Source organism: Fusarium solani (assembly GCF_023522795.1).
Source record: "Fusarium solani strain SB1 chromosome Unknown bctg00000001, whole genome shotgun sequence".
NCBI lineage: Eukaryota > Fungi > Ascomycota > Sordariomycetes > Hypocreales > Nectriaceae > Fusarium > Fusarium solani.
Genome location: NW_027072156.1, coordinates 577,830 through 590,643, shown reverse-complemented (window position 1 = coordinate 590,643; position 12,814 = coordinate 577,830). Strand labels below are relative to the sequence as shown.

The 12,814-nt window shown below is 52.5% G+C and overlaps 6 protein-coding genes across 6 annotated transcripts; 3 read left to right on the top strand and 3 right to left on the bottom strand.

Annotated features, from left to right (window-relative positions):
* Window positions 1–782: 782 nt before the first annotated feature.
* MRS44_002279 (uncharacterized protein) lies at window positions 783–2,461 on the top strand (the record flags this gene model as incomplete). Its single annotated transcript, XM_046271512.2, has 2 exons — window positions 783–1,780; window positions 1,831–2,461. 2 exons carry the CDS (start codon window positions 783–785, stop codon window positions 2,459–2,461), a joined length of 1,629 nt encoding a protein of 542 aa, XP_046126852.2.
* Window positions 2,462–2,625: 164 nt separating this feature from the next.
* Window positions 2,626–3,336, bottom strand: MRS44_002278 (uncharacterized protein; the record flags this gene model as incomplete). Its single annotated transcript, XM_046284838.2, has 1 exon — window positions 2,626–3,336. The coding sequence occupies one exon, from the start codon at window positions 3,334–3,336 to the stop codon at window positions 2,626–2,628; it is 711 nt and encodes a 236-aa protein (XP_046126851.1).
* Window positions 3,337–4,403: 1,067 nt separating this feature from the next.
* On the top strand, window positions 4,404–6,337 carry MRS44_002277 (uncharacterized protein; the record flags this gene model as incomplete). Its single annotated transcript, XM_046273056.2, has 5 exons — window positions 4,404–4,948; window positions 5,002–5,234; window positions 5,309–5,805; window positions 5,852–5,933; window positions 5,982–6,337. The coding sequence occupies 5 exons, from the start codon at window positions 4,404–4,406 to the stop codon at window positions 6,335–6,337; spliced, it is 1,713 nt and encodes a 570-aa protein (XP_046126850.1).
* A 441-nt stretch (window positions 6,338–6,778) lies between these two features.
* Window positions 6,779–7,885, top strand: MRS44_002276 (uncharacterized protein; the record flags this gene model as incomplete). The annotated part of the gene is made up of 3 exons (XM_046284320.2): window positions 6,779–7,509; window positions 7,571–7,763; window positions 7,811–7,885. 3 exons carry the CDS (start codon window positions 6,779–6,781, stop codon window positions 7,883–7,885), a joined length of 999 nt encoding a protein of 332 aa, XP_046126849.2.
* Window positions 7,886–8,056: 171 nt separating this feature from the next.
* Window positions 8,057–8,520, bottom strand: MRS44_002275 (uncharacterized protein; the record flags this gene model as incomplete). The annotated part of the gene is made up of 2 exons (XM_046279693.2): window positions 8,057–8,358; window positions 8,406–8,520. 2 exons carry the CDS (start codon window positions 8,518–8,520, stop codon window positions 8,057–8,059), a joined length of 417 nt encoding a protein of 138 aa, XP_046126848.1.
* A 689-nt stretch (window positions 8,521–9,209) lies between these two features.
* Window positions 9,210–12,444, bottom strand: MRS44_002274 (uncharacterized protein; the record flags this gene model as incomplete). The annotated part of the gene is made up of 4 exons (XM_065622758.1): window positions 9,210–9,232; window positions 9,573–10,603; window positions 10,674–11,954; window positions 12,020–12,444. The coding sequence occupies 4 exons, from the start codon at window positions 12,442–12,444 to the stop codon at window positions 9,210–9,212; spliced, it is 2,760 nt and encodes a 919-aa protein (XP_065478830.1).
* Window positions 12,445–12,814: the final 370 nt, after the last annotated feature.

Genomic DNA, 12,814 nt, shown 5'->3' with positions numbered 1-12,814 from the left:
GGTAGGCTATTATTAGAAAGTAGCTTAATAAGGGAGTGGTCACGGCAATGCATCTGCCTCGATATGGATACCATTGACGATGGATCCTCCAAAGAGGTGCTCAAAACAGGCCTCCAAATACATAATAGACTGCTTACACAATTGACCCCGGATATTTTAGAAATAGCCTTACGAGGTTTTAAAAAAGAAATGCATGTAATTGACGTCTACCTTATCTAAAACCCCAATGTGGACACGAAGCCAAGACCTGAGCATTGTTCATCATCCACTCACTGAGTCACATGCTCCCCTCATTCACTTCAGACTGCATTAACAATTGTTACTGAAGCAAAAGGCAAACCCAAACCCAAGTACACACGGATCCGATCATGTTGTCTGTAACCTTTTCCTTTGTGAATTCTTTGTGAATTACAAGGCACTCGGTCTGTCGCTTGATTCCGCTCAAGTTCGTATTAAAAGGCCTAGGGTAGATTGGGTTCATCTTCAGAGCAAAGAACCGCTCAATCGACAGAGGCTCAAGCGTTCTTCCATCATGTACATCTCTCATCTACATTGACCTATAACATATTCACATCGAACAAACATGTCCCCGTCATTGCCCCTCCATTATCGCAGCCTCTCGGCCGCCATGAAGTTTCGCAATACAGAATTCGTGATTACGCCATCAATGTTCGTAGATATCGTCTGTATAAATACTCGCGGGCACTTTGCCAGATGTCAAACTCAAGATTTCTCTCCTCCTCGGCATCAATGCCAGCCCTTACGACCATCAATTCATCAACATGACGGAACAGACCCATGATATAAAGGCAGGTATCATTGATGAGCCTTACACAGACATGGATTGCCATCTCCTGGATCAAGACGAGCTCGAACTCCTCGGCCGGAGGCGACCCCCAGTCTTCTCATCCTGGCTCGTCGAGATGGGCTTCGTCTTTGCCGTCGTCGGATCCCTCATCATGAGCGAGTACGCCATCAGTGGATTCAACGTCGCCCTGCCGTCGCTCACAAAGACCCTCAACATACCCGACTCGGCAAGGACCTGGCCTGCTGCCGTCCCCAACCTCACCACTTCGGCCTTGCTCATCCCATTCGCCCGCGTCTGTGACCGATATGGAGGTCGTCTCGTCTTTCTGGCCGGCCATCTCTGGCTGCTCACATGGTCGCTCATCTGCGGCTTTAGCCAGAACCTGACCATGCTCATTGTCTGTCGTGCCATGCAAGGAATCGGTTCAGCTGCCTTTCTCCCCGCTAGCCTGGCGCTGCTTGGACAGACGTATAGACCCGGACCGAGAAAGAACATCGTCTTTAGTATATATGGTGCGTTCGGGTGCATCGGCTTCTATTTCGGTATCGTCATTGGCGCCGTGTCGTCCGAGATCCTTGGGTGGCGATGGTTCTTCTGGATAGGCACCTTTTGTAGCCTCCTTATCACCATCATCGGCCGCCTCTCCATTCCTTCCAACCTCGGCGGCTCGAATCCGGATGTCAAGATGGACTGGCCTGGACTCTTGACCATTGTGCCTGGCGTCTCGCTGGTTGTGTATGCCATCACTGACAGCGGCCGAGCGCCCGACGGGTGGCGAACTCCCTACATCCTCATCACCTATATCCTTGGCATACTGCTGCTCGTCGCAGCGGTATATGTTCAAGGGTGGGTCTCCAAACATCCATTGCTTCCTGCTGAGCTCTTCCGCCCGAAGTATATGAAGAGACTTGTCGCATGCCTGTTCATCGAGTATGGTGTATTTGGGTTGTATCTCTTTTATGCCAGCTTTTAGTGAGCCCCTTGCCCGATTGTCTGTAGGCTTGGCTAATTATGGATGATAGTATGGAGGAAGTCCTCAAAGCATCGCCTCTCCAAACAGCCGTGTGGTTCGCCCCGTTGCCCAGCCTGGGGCTTGTGTTGGCACTGATAAGCGGGTTCATATTGCATCTGGTGCCCGGTCGCATCCTGATGATCATCTCAGGCTTTGGGTTCCTCGCTTCTGTACTGCTGTTTGCTCTCATGCCTGAGACAAGTGGATCAAAGTGGCGTGCGTACTGGTCATACGTGTTCCCTGCCATGCTTTGCTCCACGATTGGTGTAGACATCGTTTTTAACGTGACTAATGTCTTCATCACCACTTCGCAGCCTCGAAGACTTCAGGCCGTGGCTGGAGCCCTATGTAACAGCTTGCTGTATCTGGGCATCGCCTTTTGGTTGGGAGTCAGCGAGCTCGCAGTAGCTGCGGCGAAGGAGGTTCAACGAATTGACAAGATGGATCGGCGACAGCAAAACCAGATCGGTTTCTGGACAGCCACTGGCCTTGCTTCAGTGTCGCTGATCCTGGTCTTCACCATCAAGCTAGGACAGGCGACAGCTGAATTGACGGCGGACGAGAAGATCGAGTTGCAGCAGCGAGAGCCCGCCAAATGCACCAACTTTGAAGACACGTCGGCGGGAGTAGAGATTGGCTAGGGCCCATGGCACAAGGAGGGTAGTTGAGATTAAATGAGTTTATGGAATTTTGACAAGGTAGAGATAATTGAATGGCTTCGTTCGTTAGTCTAGATCTGCCATAAAGGCAATGGATCATGTTGCGGCACAACGCTTACCGAGTCAAGGCACACTGGCAGTCTGCATCACTGCGGGCCCTGCTTTCCCTCCTCCCAGTCCTTGACAGCAGCTGACAAGGCTCGTTTCGCCCGGGCTTGACGTGCGAGGAATGTCGCATTGAAGATGGTGTGAAGCGGTAGGTTGCTGTTGGCGTGATCATCGGCGAACTCGACGACACAGTTCTGACCCTGCGTCTGCTTGGCGATCTTGACAGTCTCGCGGAGCATGTCTCCACCGAGTCCTCGATGTCGATACTTGTTTTTGGTGGTCCATCCCCGGATGAGGGCTTTGCTGTTGCCATTCTTGCGGGAGGCCTTGTCGAAGCGAACGATGACGGCGGCAATGATGTCTTTGCCGTAGCGGGCACCGATGATGGTGTCCTCAACACCGTCCTCGTTCTTCAGCCATCCAAGCCAGTCTGTATCCTCAGCGATGCGAATGTATGCGCTCGACAGATAGCGGGTTGCGACTAGATATGTGAGGATGATGCTTGGGTACGTGATCAGCATGGAGCTAAAGTCGTTGCCAACTTTGGCGGCATAGTGCGCAACAGCAAGAACAGCTGCAAACACAGCCAGAGACAGAGGGTGAAAGATGATGGCCCGCGAGGCAATCTGTCGCTGCTGGGCGACACTGTCTACCACGAGCTTGAGTGCATCCTTCTTCTCGCTGGGATTAGTGAGAACCTCGAGCGACAACGGAGGGGGCTCGGTTGAGCTGACTGCAGGTGCTGACATGGCTATCGGTCGATCAAGTCCAAACTTGGTGTGAAAGAAGAAGAGAAGAGTCAAGTCGGGCGCATGTCGCAAGGCAGAGCTGAAGACTTGTCGGGAGAGTGGCACCGATAACCGACAACACGGCGACCGAGGGGCACAACGAGAGGATATGCTTGCTGGCAAGGTTGCAAGGGAACCAGAGAACCGGCTCGCTAACGGGAGTAAGGCGGCAACAAGGCCGTCGCCTCTCGAAGCCGTGATATCCGGGTCTCGAGGTTCTACAGGACGCGTTCTGTGGAGTGCTCGGTGTCCCAAATAGGCAAACTCAATCAGCAACAAGCTTAGTCGCACGAGCACCAAATGGAGCGCTCGGTCTCGGTCACTGAGATATGGTTAAAGCCAATAAAGGGGGGGTCCAACGATGCCACAGACAATGCGAGGCATGAGATGCGACAGCCAGATGCGCCTGCAGAAGATTCGCTGGATCATGCCAAGGCGGGTCGGAAGCACGCTAATTCCGTGCCGTTTGCCGAGACCCTAGCTCGCGTCGCTCCTTCCCTGAACATCTCGGGAGGCCCTGCAGCCAAGGCTCTTGGCATCTGGAAGCACGTGGGGAAGGAGCGACCCGTTGATTCGTCTGGGGTTCTCGACGTGCTCGAGTGTCTCGTGCCTCATCCTAGACCGAGCATGGTAAGAGACTGAAGCCCCTTGAGGCGCGGCCAAAGGCAGAATTGGAGATTCGATTGCCCATGGAGAGAAGGGAGCCTGATGAGTGGGCAATTGAGAAGTGGGTAAGAGCGTGATGGGCAGGAGCCATCGGTTCGGACGGATCTGTTTGATGGAACACGCCGTATAATCCGCCTGGCAGCTCGGCCGTGTCCTCAGCACTCGTTTCATACTTATATCCAAGCTCGTCTTCTGTTGTTTTCTTTTCTTGGCTCTTCTTCTTCGACAGGCGCAAGGTTTCACTTGACTCTTGGACAGAGCGCTCGCTCCTCAAGTATACGAATATCAAAAACACTTGCTTGTGTCTCTTTTACTTCACCCATCTTTTATTAATACTTCCCCTTATAATATCCCTGCTAACAATGGCTGATGAGGCTCGTGCCCCCGCCGCCGTCGCCAAGACGAGCGGTGGTAACAATGCCTTCCACAACTTCCACAATGACTTTGCTCACATCGCCGACCCCAACGAGCGTCGTCGTCTCGCCCTCGCAGAGATCGACAAGGCTCCTTTTGGCTGGTACCATGTCCGAGCCTGTGTTGTTGCCGGTGTCGGCTTCTTCACTGACTCTTACGACATCTTCTGCGTCTCCATGCTCACCATCATGCTTGGCATCGTCTACTACCCCGGCAAGGGCAAGCTCTCGACCCCCAACGACAACGCCATCAAGCTGTCTACCTCTGCCGGTACCGTTATTGGCCAGCTCGGCTTTGGTATGCTGGCTGATGTTGTCGGTCGAAAGCGCATGTACGGTCTGGAGCTTATCGTTATCATCTTTGCTACCCTTGCCCAGGCTCTGACTGCTGGCTCGCCCTCCACCTCTCTGATCGGTCTCATCATCTTTTGGCGTGTCATCATGGGCATTGGTATTGGTGGTGATTATCCTCTTTCTTCCATTATTACTTCCGAGTAAGTTTTATTCCATCTTGTCTTCAATTCCCATGCTGACCCCTGACCCCTAGGTTCGCCACTACCAAGTGGCGAGGTGCTATGATGGCTGCCGTCTTTGCCATGCAGGGTATCGGCCAGCTTGTCGCTGCTCTCGTCATGATGTTCCTCACCCTCGGCTTCAAGCACGCTCTCGAGGGCGCCCCCGATACCAAGCACTGCACCGGTGACTGCCAGGTCGCCGTTGACAAGATGTGGCGTACCCTGGTCGGTTTCGGTGCCGTTCCCGCTTGCATCGCCCTTTACTGTAAGTGATCAAGTTTCTTGGCTTCCCTCTTGGCATGCATGTCAGTGACATGGGCTAACATCCGGGGAACCCAGACCGTCTCACCATCCCTGAGACCCCCCGCTACACCTTTGACGTCGCCCGCGATGTCGAGAAGGCCGACGAGGATGTCAAGGCCTACATGACTGGCAAGCGTGAGGGTGAGACTGATGAGGTTGCCCGCGCCCAGGTTCAGCAGAGTGCCCGTACCAACCTCCAGGTGCCCAAGGCCAGCTGGGGTGACTTCTTCCGCCACTACAGCAAGCTCAAGAACGCTTCCCTCCTTCTCGGTACTGCCGGTTCATGGTTCTGTCTTGATGTGGCCTTTTATGGTCTTAGCTTGAACAACGGCACTATCCTCAAGGTCATCGGCTACTCCTCCAAGGATGCCCACAACGTCTACGAGTTCCTGTACAACACCGCTGTCGGCAACATCATCATCGTCCTTGCTGGTGCTGTCCCTGGCTACTGGGTTTCCGTCGCTACTATTGATACCCTCGGTCGCAAGACTATTCAGCTTGGCGGCTTCTGCATTCTTACTATTCTCTTCATTGTAAGTTGTTCGCCTTGAGGGTGCCACGTGACACTAACACCTTCAGGTTATGGGTTTCGCCTACAACCACATTCCCTCCAACGGTCTGCTTGCCATTTACGTGCTTGCCCAGTTCTTCTTTAACTTTGGTATGTCTCTTGCTCTACTTTTCAAGCCCAGTCAACTGACTTGACCAGGCCCCAACACCACCACCTTCATTGTTCCCGGCGAGGTCTTCCCTACCCGCTACCGTTCCACCTCCCACGGTATCTCTGCCGCCTCTGGCAAGATCGGTTCCATCATCGGTCAGGGTGCCATCTCCATCCTCCGCACCCACGGTGCCACCGACAAGAATGAGGCTCCCTGGATGGATCACGTCCTCGAGATCTATGCCCTCTTCATGCTTCTCGGCTGCCTCACCACTCTCCTGATTCCCGAGACTGCCCGCAAGACTCTTGAGGAGCTCAGTGGCGAGGATGACTATGCCAACCCTCACGACAGTGTCATTGACAACGAGTCTCACAATGGCAAGCCCGAGAGGTCTAGCGTCTAAAATATTCGACAAGTAGGACAGTTCCGGTGCTGCATCGGAAAGTGATCAACTCATATGCCTGCACCACAGCCAATCAAGTGCAAATATCATGTACCTATCTATATCAACATAGTTAATTTATTGTGTCTTTGACAATAGATTTCTTCATTATCTGACCTACCTGGACATTAGTCATCTACAATGACAAGGGTATACCAATCAGCCTCGTCCTGGAGCTGAGTCTCCTTGTATTCAGCTGAGCTGCAGCTGGGCAGTCGACTGACCAATCCTGGTCAGCTGAAACCGTGCAACTTCAGGTCATGGTTCGATTCTGGTCCTGCAAAAATGCCTAGCAGGCTTCCATGTCTCGCTATGCTCAGCAGTTGTTGTCATTAAATCCGTTGCTTTCCTGTCTTGAAAGGGTGTGGCTGACTTACCTTCTCTCTCCCCTCAAGATCGAAAATGACCGCAATAAACTCCACGTCGTTACCTGATCAAACTCCATTCCCACTCGCCGTCCGTGACGAACAATGTGGGTTCGAAGGTGACTCGGATCTGTACGGCCTGGGGATCAGGCTGGGCATCTACATGCAATGGCTGACCTCATTTGCGCCGACGACCGATCTCCAGAAATTTGCTGTTTTTAGGGAGACCTACTCCATCTTCGTCTTTGCCATCTTTATCGCTATCCTTGTTCTCACAGCAGAGAAGCGACCGACACACACGGCTGAAATGCTTATCCTGGCCTACATCATCTTTGGCGGTGTCTTCATCGCGGTGCCAGCTGGCTTACCAAAGAAAAATTCAACCCTCCCCGAAAGAAAAGGATTTATGGCCTGCCTGAGTCATGGCATCGTCTTGAATCTTTTCGGCTGCGCAGTCGCTGGCTACTTCTTTTGGTTTTGGCATCGCGGCATGCGCGGTGATAACTTTCTGGCCACTCCCTGCGGTTCTCATGCGTTTCTCTTTGCCAAGGTATCACTATCTAACCGGCACATCACGAGAACCCTGAGCTGCGCGTCGGCAGCATTTGTCTTTTTAGCGATGCACCGTCTTCTTCTGGTGTTTCGTGTGTACAAAAAACGACCATGGACTGATGGGCCGGCTCGCAATCAGCTAAACACTACCGAGGAGGGGCGTCGAATGGTTCAAGACGAGCGGGAAGAGGACAGAAAACCCAGGTGGAAAGACTCGTAAGAGCGACCTGTTTTCGATTGGTTTACAAGGGGAGTGCATCTCTTAACAAGATTGTAGTCGATTCTACAGCGACCTCGTCCAATGGTGTTACAGGATATTCTCCCTAGTTTACTTCGTTCTGGGTATTGAGCTCACGCTGTACTGGAACGGAGTGACGGATGTTTACTCGGTGGGTACGGCGGGCCAGCTGATCCCTTTGATTATTGGAGTCTGCGGATTGGCGAAAGGCGTCTGCGTTTCTGCTGCCGAGGTGAGTTGCGATCCCCATGGGATTGATTGATCTACTCACGCACATAGTTCGTTGCGAGGAAGCCAGACCGGGGACACAGTCAACAGAGTGATGTTGAAGCTGGGGGGGTTGTTACGACTTGATGCGAGACCTGGTGTATTGTGAGATCCCTTATGTTATCTTTCGGTTATGAATCATGGCATTGTATACGTCCTAGCGTAGGTACTGTCGTTTATTCCATCTATCCCAACCCAAACTGGTATCATTCAAACATTAAAGAAAACAATAAAAGCACCAAGCATCACATGAACCATTTACTCTTTCTTGCCACTGCCAAACAGTCCCCCAACAACACCGCCAGCAGCCTTACCGCCATCGACGACGGCACCAGCTGCGTTATTCACGGCCGCCGAGCCGGGAATGTTCTCGGGTGTGTAGCCACCCTTGTCGTCCTTGCCTTGTCGCTCGGCGCGGTTGATGCCCTCCTTGGAGGCCATGTCTCCGACGGGTTGGAGGAGACCGCCTTGGCCGACCTGGCCTGTGGCGAGGTTGTTCACGCCGTCTTGGAGAGTATCGACTTGCTCGATGCCCGTTACTTTTGTCTTGTTGAGGTTTTCTAGACCTGTCAGTCATGATCCTGACTCTCGAGAGTATGGAACGAACCTTTGGTGGCGTAGCTGGTCTTGTTGTCCTTTGTGAACCATTTGAGGTACATGTCCTCGATCCAAGGCATCCACTTCTCATACTGATCGTTGTACGTGTTCTTTGCCCACTCCATGTTGACGATTTCTGGTTATTTGGCTTCTTGGGAAGATTGTTGAACAAGACTGACGAAAAAACGAGTCCAAGACGTGGATTTATACCAAGTTGCCTACATGACAAGCTCGTTTATGGTGGGTACGTCATCCGAAACGTCTAAGCGGACCCTCATAGGCTGCTCTGCGGCTGATGGTGGTCGAACTGATGCCATCTCGTTGTGGCGCGTGCAAGTGTCATCCTTGCTAAAACCGGTTCTCGTGGCGCGGCGACGTCATATTGGGGGGTCGTGGGGGGGCTTTGGTGCCACACCAAACGGTCGCGGAGTCGGAGAAAAGAGTGGTCAAGAATCGATGGAGTGGTAATCTTGGATTTTGAGGTAATGGAGAAATATCTGGTTGGCCTCAGGCTGGGCGGAAAAGGCGTTGGGCCTGACGTGGTCTTGGACGTTGGCAGTAATGCGCCAAGATTCACTCTGCGTCACTGGCTTTTGAGGATTATGCACGTTTTGCGACAAGAAACAACTTGGTTACACTCAATACCCTTGAGCATATTACCAGACGTGACAACCCCATTGTTCAAGACAGCGCGACTAGCCCTTCTGCCAACATAAACCCAGCACGACCGGTGTATCCCTTGGGAACCCTACGATCGTCACAGATAGGGACACTCTTTAAACGATGATTTTAAGCGCGTGCTGCAATAGAGAAGTCAGCGGCGACCCGCAGAGGATGCTACTATCGCGGTAAGAGTCATAATGTGAAAGAGGCCTTTAGATTGCAAAGGAGTCCTTAGTAACGCAGGTCCAGGGGTATTCCAAAGCTGTATTAATATCAATGAAGGGAGGTACTTAATATAGAAGGTAAATAACCACTGGCAAAGGTATAATACTCTTCACGGTTTGTAGCATTTGATATATTCATCATTAGAACCCCTACCTCCTACTACTCAACCGCTTATTCATCCTCGATTGATTGACCACTCGTGGAAAAAAAATGCTGGCCTTCTGTATCAATCGGTGCAGCCAGTGAGGTCCCCCCAAAGAGTATTCCGATGGTACAAATGTTGACTGACTCTCAAGTGCAGAACCATTCAGGGCTATCAAGTCAGCTCTTGGTATTGTTTCGTGGCTCGGGTCTAGTCGGCTGATATTCTCCGCCGTCAGCGGAACCCCGGGAGAAGCTGAACTTGCACGTTTTCTACCAAGAGACTGGGTCCGGCGAACAGGGCGCTTCCTGCGTCCAGGGGTAAGAGAAGCACATTCTCTCAGTATTTTCAGCACTCCGATAAAGTCCCTGTCGCCCCTGCTGGCCATGGCCTTCGCGATTGTGAGTGCCGATCGTCCGCGGTGGAGCTGGTGCGGATCAGCACCCTTTTGCAACAGGACTCGGATTGTGTCCTTGCTAGGCGAGCTAATAATGATGCTCTTCCCAGCACTGTATCGGCTGAGAACAAGGTAGTCCTCAAGAACTGCAAACAACAGTGGGGTCTTGTTGTCGCCGTAATGCCGGAGCTCCGGATCGTCGTCATGTGATAGCCTGGCCTCCAAGAAGCTAGACATGCCACACATAGCCATGAGATATGCCAACGACGTCCCGACTGCCGGGATGCCGTAGTTTGTCCAGTGTGTTTCCTCGCCGCCCCAGGAGCTATAGTCTTCTGCCAAATCAAATGACTGGCAGTGTCGAGTAAGCGCCGTGGCAGTTCTGTCGAGCTCGTCCATCAACTCCGTTTGCACCGGTCCCTTGTTCAGTTCGGACTGCTTTGCGTAGCTTATACACCACACTACGCGGTCCCAAATCTCATCGTAAGTCGGCTTCGTCGTATCCATGCTCTTCAGGTGGAGGAGGTGGGATTTGGCGAGTGCAACGCACGGATCAAATTGCTCCTTAGTTGTCGCAACAATCCAACCCCATATTTCAGGCGCTTCAATGAAGTCTTTGACAGTCCTGTGTAGATACTGCACCTTGCAGTCCATAATCACGTCCAAGCTGTTATTATTGCCATCAGTTCCGTCATCCGTGTCACGTTGTTGCCCAAGCATTGGGAGTGACTCGATTTCCAGCAGGCCTTTGCACCTACTGGAAAGCTTTCTCTTCATGTGCCTGCAGCGCGCAACAAGATTGGAGTGTGTAAGTGGCCACAGGACTCTTTGAAGCACCTCATCTGATCGACAGTGACAGGGGGCCCTGGGAGGCTCGATGGATCTGGAATAGCTGAGACGCATGCTCAAGATACGATGACTCCATACTAGCCAGCATCTTTTTAAACATGTCCTCCAAGTTGGAAGGAGTGCGCTCCAGCCTCTCCCGCAGCTCTCGTATCCCATCCCCGTTGGCCATACCAACGAGCAAAGATTTGACCACGAGTCTGACCCAGAGAAAAACTCCTTCGGCCTTCCGTGCGATTTCTGAGAGAAGACTTTTCGCGTGCCGGGGGTCCCTTTGTTCGAGGTCCAGGAAAGCAGGGCTCTCTCGGAACGTTGTTGCGATGTACTGTTGGATGTCTCTCTTGGTGAGATCCTGGAGCATCAAATGAGGCTTGCTGCGGAAAGCATCCTCAAAGTCCACCCATGGTCGACTCACGACGCAGACTTTGATGTTCGGCGCGGACGATACAAGGTCAAGAATGAGGTCCGTCAGTACCGCGTGGTCACCAGAGAACTCGTCCAGGCCATCAATGAGGAAGAAGAACTTCCGGTCGCGACAGACGCTGAGGACCAGTTTCTGCACCGCCAAGCTCAGCTCGTGCCATGTCCAGGGGGTGTCGTCCTCGCCGAGCAGACTCAACGCCTCCCATCGCCCGGGGAACACTTGCTCAGCGACATTCCTGGGCAGCTGCTCTAAGCATTTGGCGAGTAGAGTCCGCAAGAGCCCTTCGACAGACATTTGCATGCCAATGCCGCTGTTCCAAAAGTAAAAGGCGCTGACGGTGACACCTTCAGGAGCCCACTGACGTAGGAGATCAAAGGTTCGGTTGTTGTGCTTGAGGTACTTCATCAGTGTAGACTTTCCGGAGCCAGGCTTTCCAGTGATCCAGTACATCCCACCATCCTTCTGTTCGAGAAAGGCCCGGAAACTGGCCCATGGTCGAATGTTTGCCGTTGGAGCTTCATAGATCCACTTGAAGGTCTCTTTGCTAGCCTTGGTAATGCGGATCTCGCGATCTTCCATTTCCTCAAACTCAAGGCTCCTGATGAGCCATCTGCGGATCTTCTTTCGTTTCGCCGATTGGGCTAGGCTCCGCAGGCGAGGGCTGGATTTCTGATGGATGGCGCCGAGTAGGTCTTTACGCCAGCGTTCTCCATCCGCGTCGCCAACGTGCCTCCTTATTTCTTGGAAAAATTGACGGCCGATGTCCACCTGGGCTTCCTGAAGTTTGTCTTGTCGACGTTGGATGTTCTTGATACCTTGTATTATGGTTGACTGTTGGGCGGCCGAGGCTTCCGTCTGCGTCCTGGAGGTTGATACGCGGTTAGCGATGACCATGATATCGTCCCACGGGGTATATAGAATTCCAACCTTAGCGTTTCCAGAATGCTCTCAATCATTTGTTGCCTGTATCGGTCGAGTCGCCTCTCTAAACTTGCGATCTTGTCCTCGTTCCAAACAGTTTTGAGTCCTTGTCGCAACGACGTCCACTTCCCTGGCCGACCCCGGCGCTTGAGCCTCTCGAGAGCTTTCAGGAGCTCGTTTGCAATCTGCCGGCAATCGGTGGCCAGCCGCAACTGCTCCATTTCAGCATCGGTGTATGACGGGCGGTTGGCGGCTATGGATTTGCGAATTCGCCGAGCGCTGCTGGAAAGGGCGCGTGTAACATGATCGATCTCGCCATGCTCGGTGAGCTGGCCGTCGGCCGATTGGTAAATGTCGATACCCTTGGCCACGACCCTACTAGAGATGTCAATAATTTGGATGATGCTTGCGGCCAGACTGATGCCGTCCATCGTGATAAATGGCGAGTGCTGGCAGCGATGGACAAGACAGCTCGCCGACCTATGCAGCCGGGCTGAAATGGTCTTTTAGGTGTCAAGCATACTGCAAGGTAACGTGACTTTGTACTACTTGCATGAGGTGGTCGGGTGATATCGAGGCAGCCTGATGAGGCTGTATCTGTAGGCGCCTTCTAGGCATCTTTCGGGCAGAATCATGTCTTAGCGCCACATCTTTCGGGCCATGATCCATCATGATCCAACCGGTCACACAAAGTATATGACACACGCTCATTCAAACTCTCTTATGTAGTAGCTACCTCAGCTATCAACACAGACTTCAGTTACCTTCAAGACCTTCTTGACCCATTACTGAGACGTGACA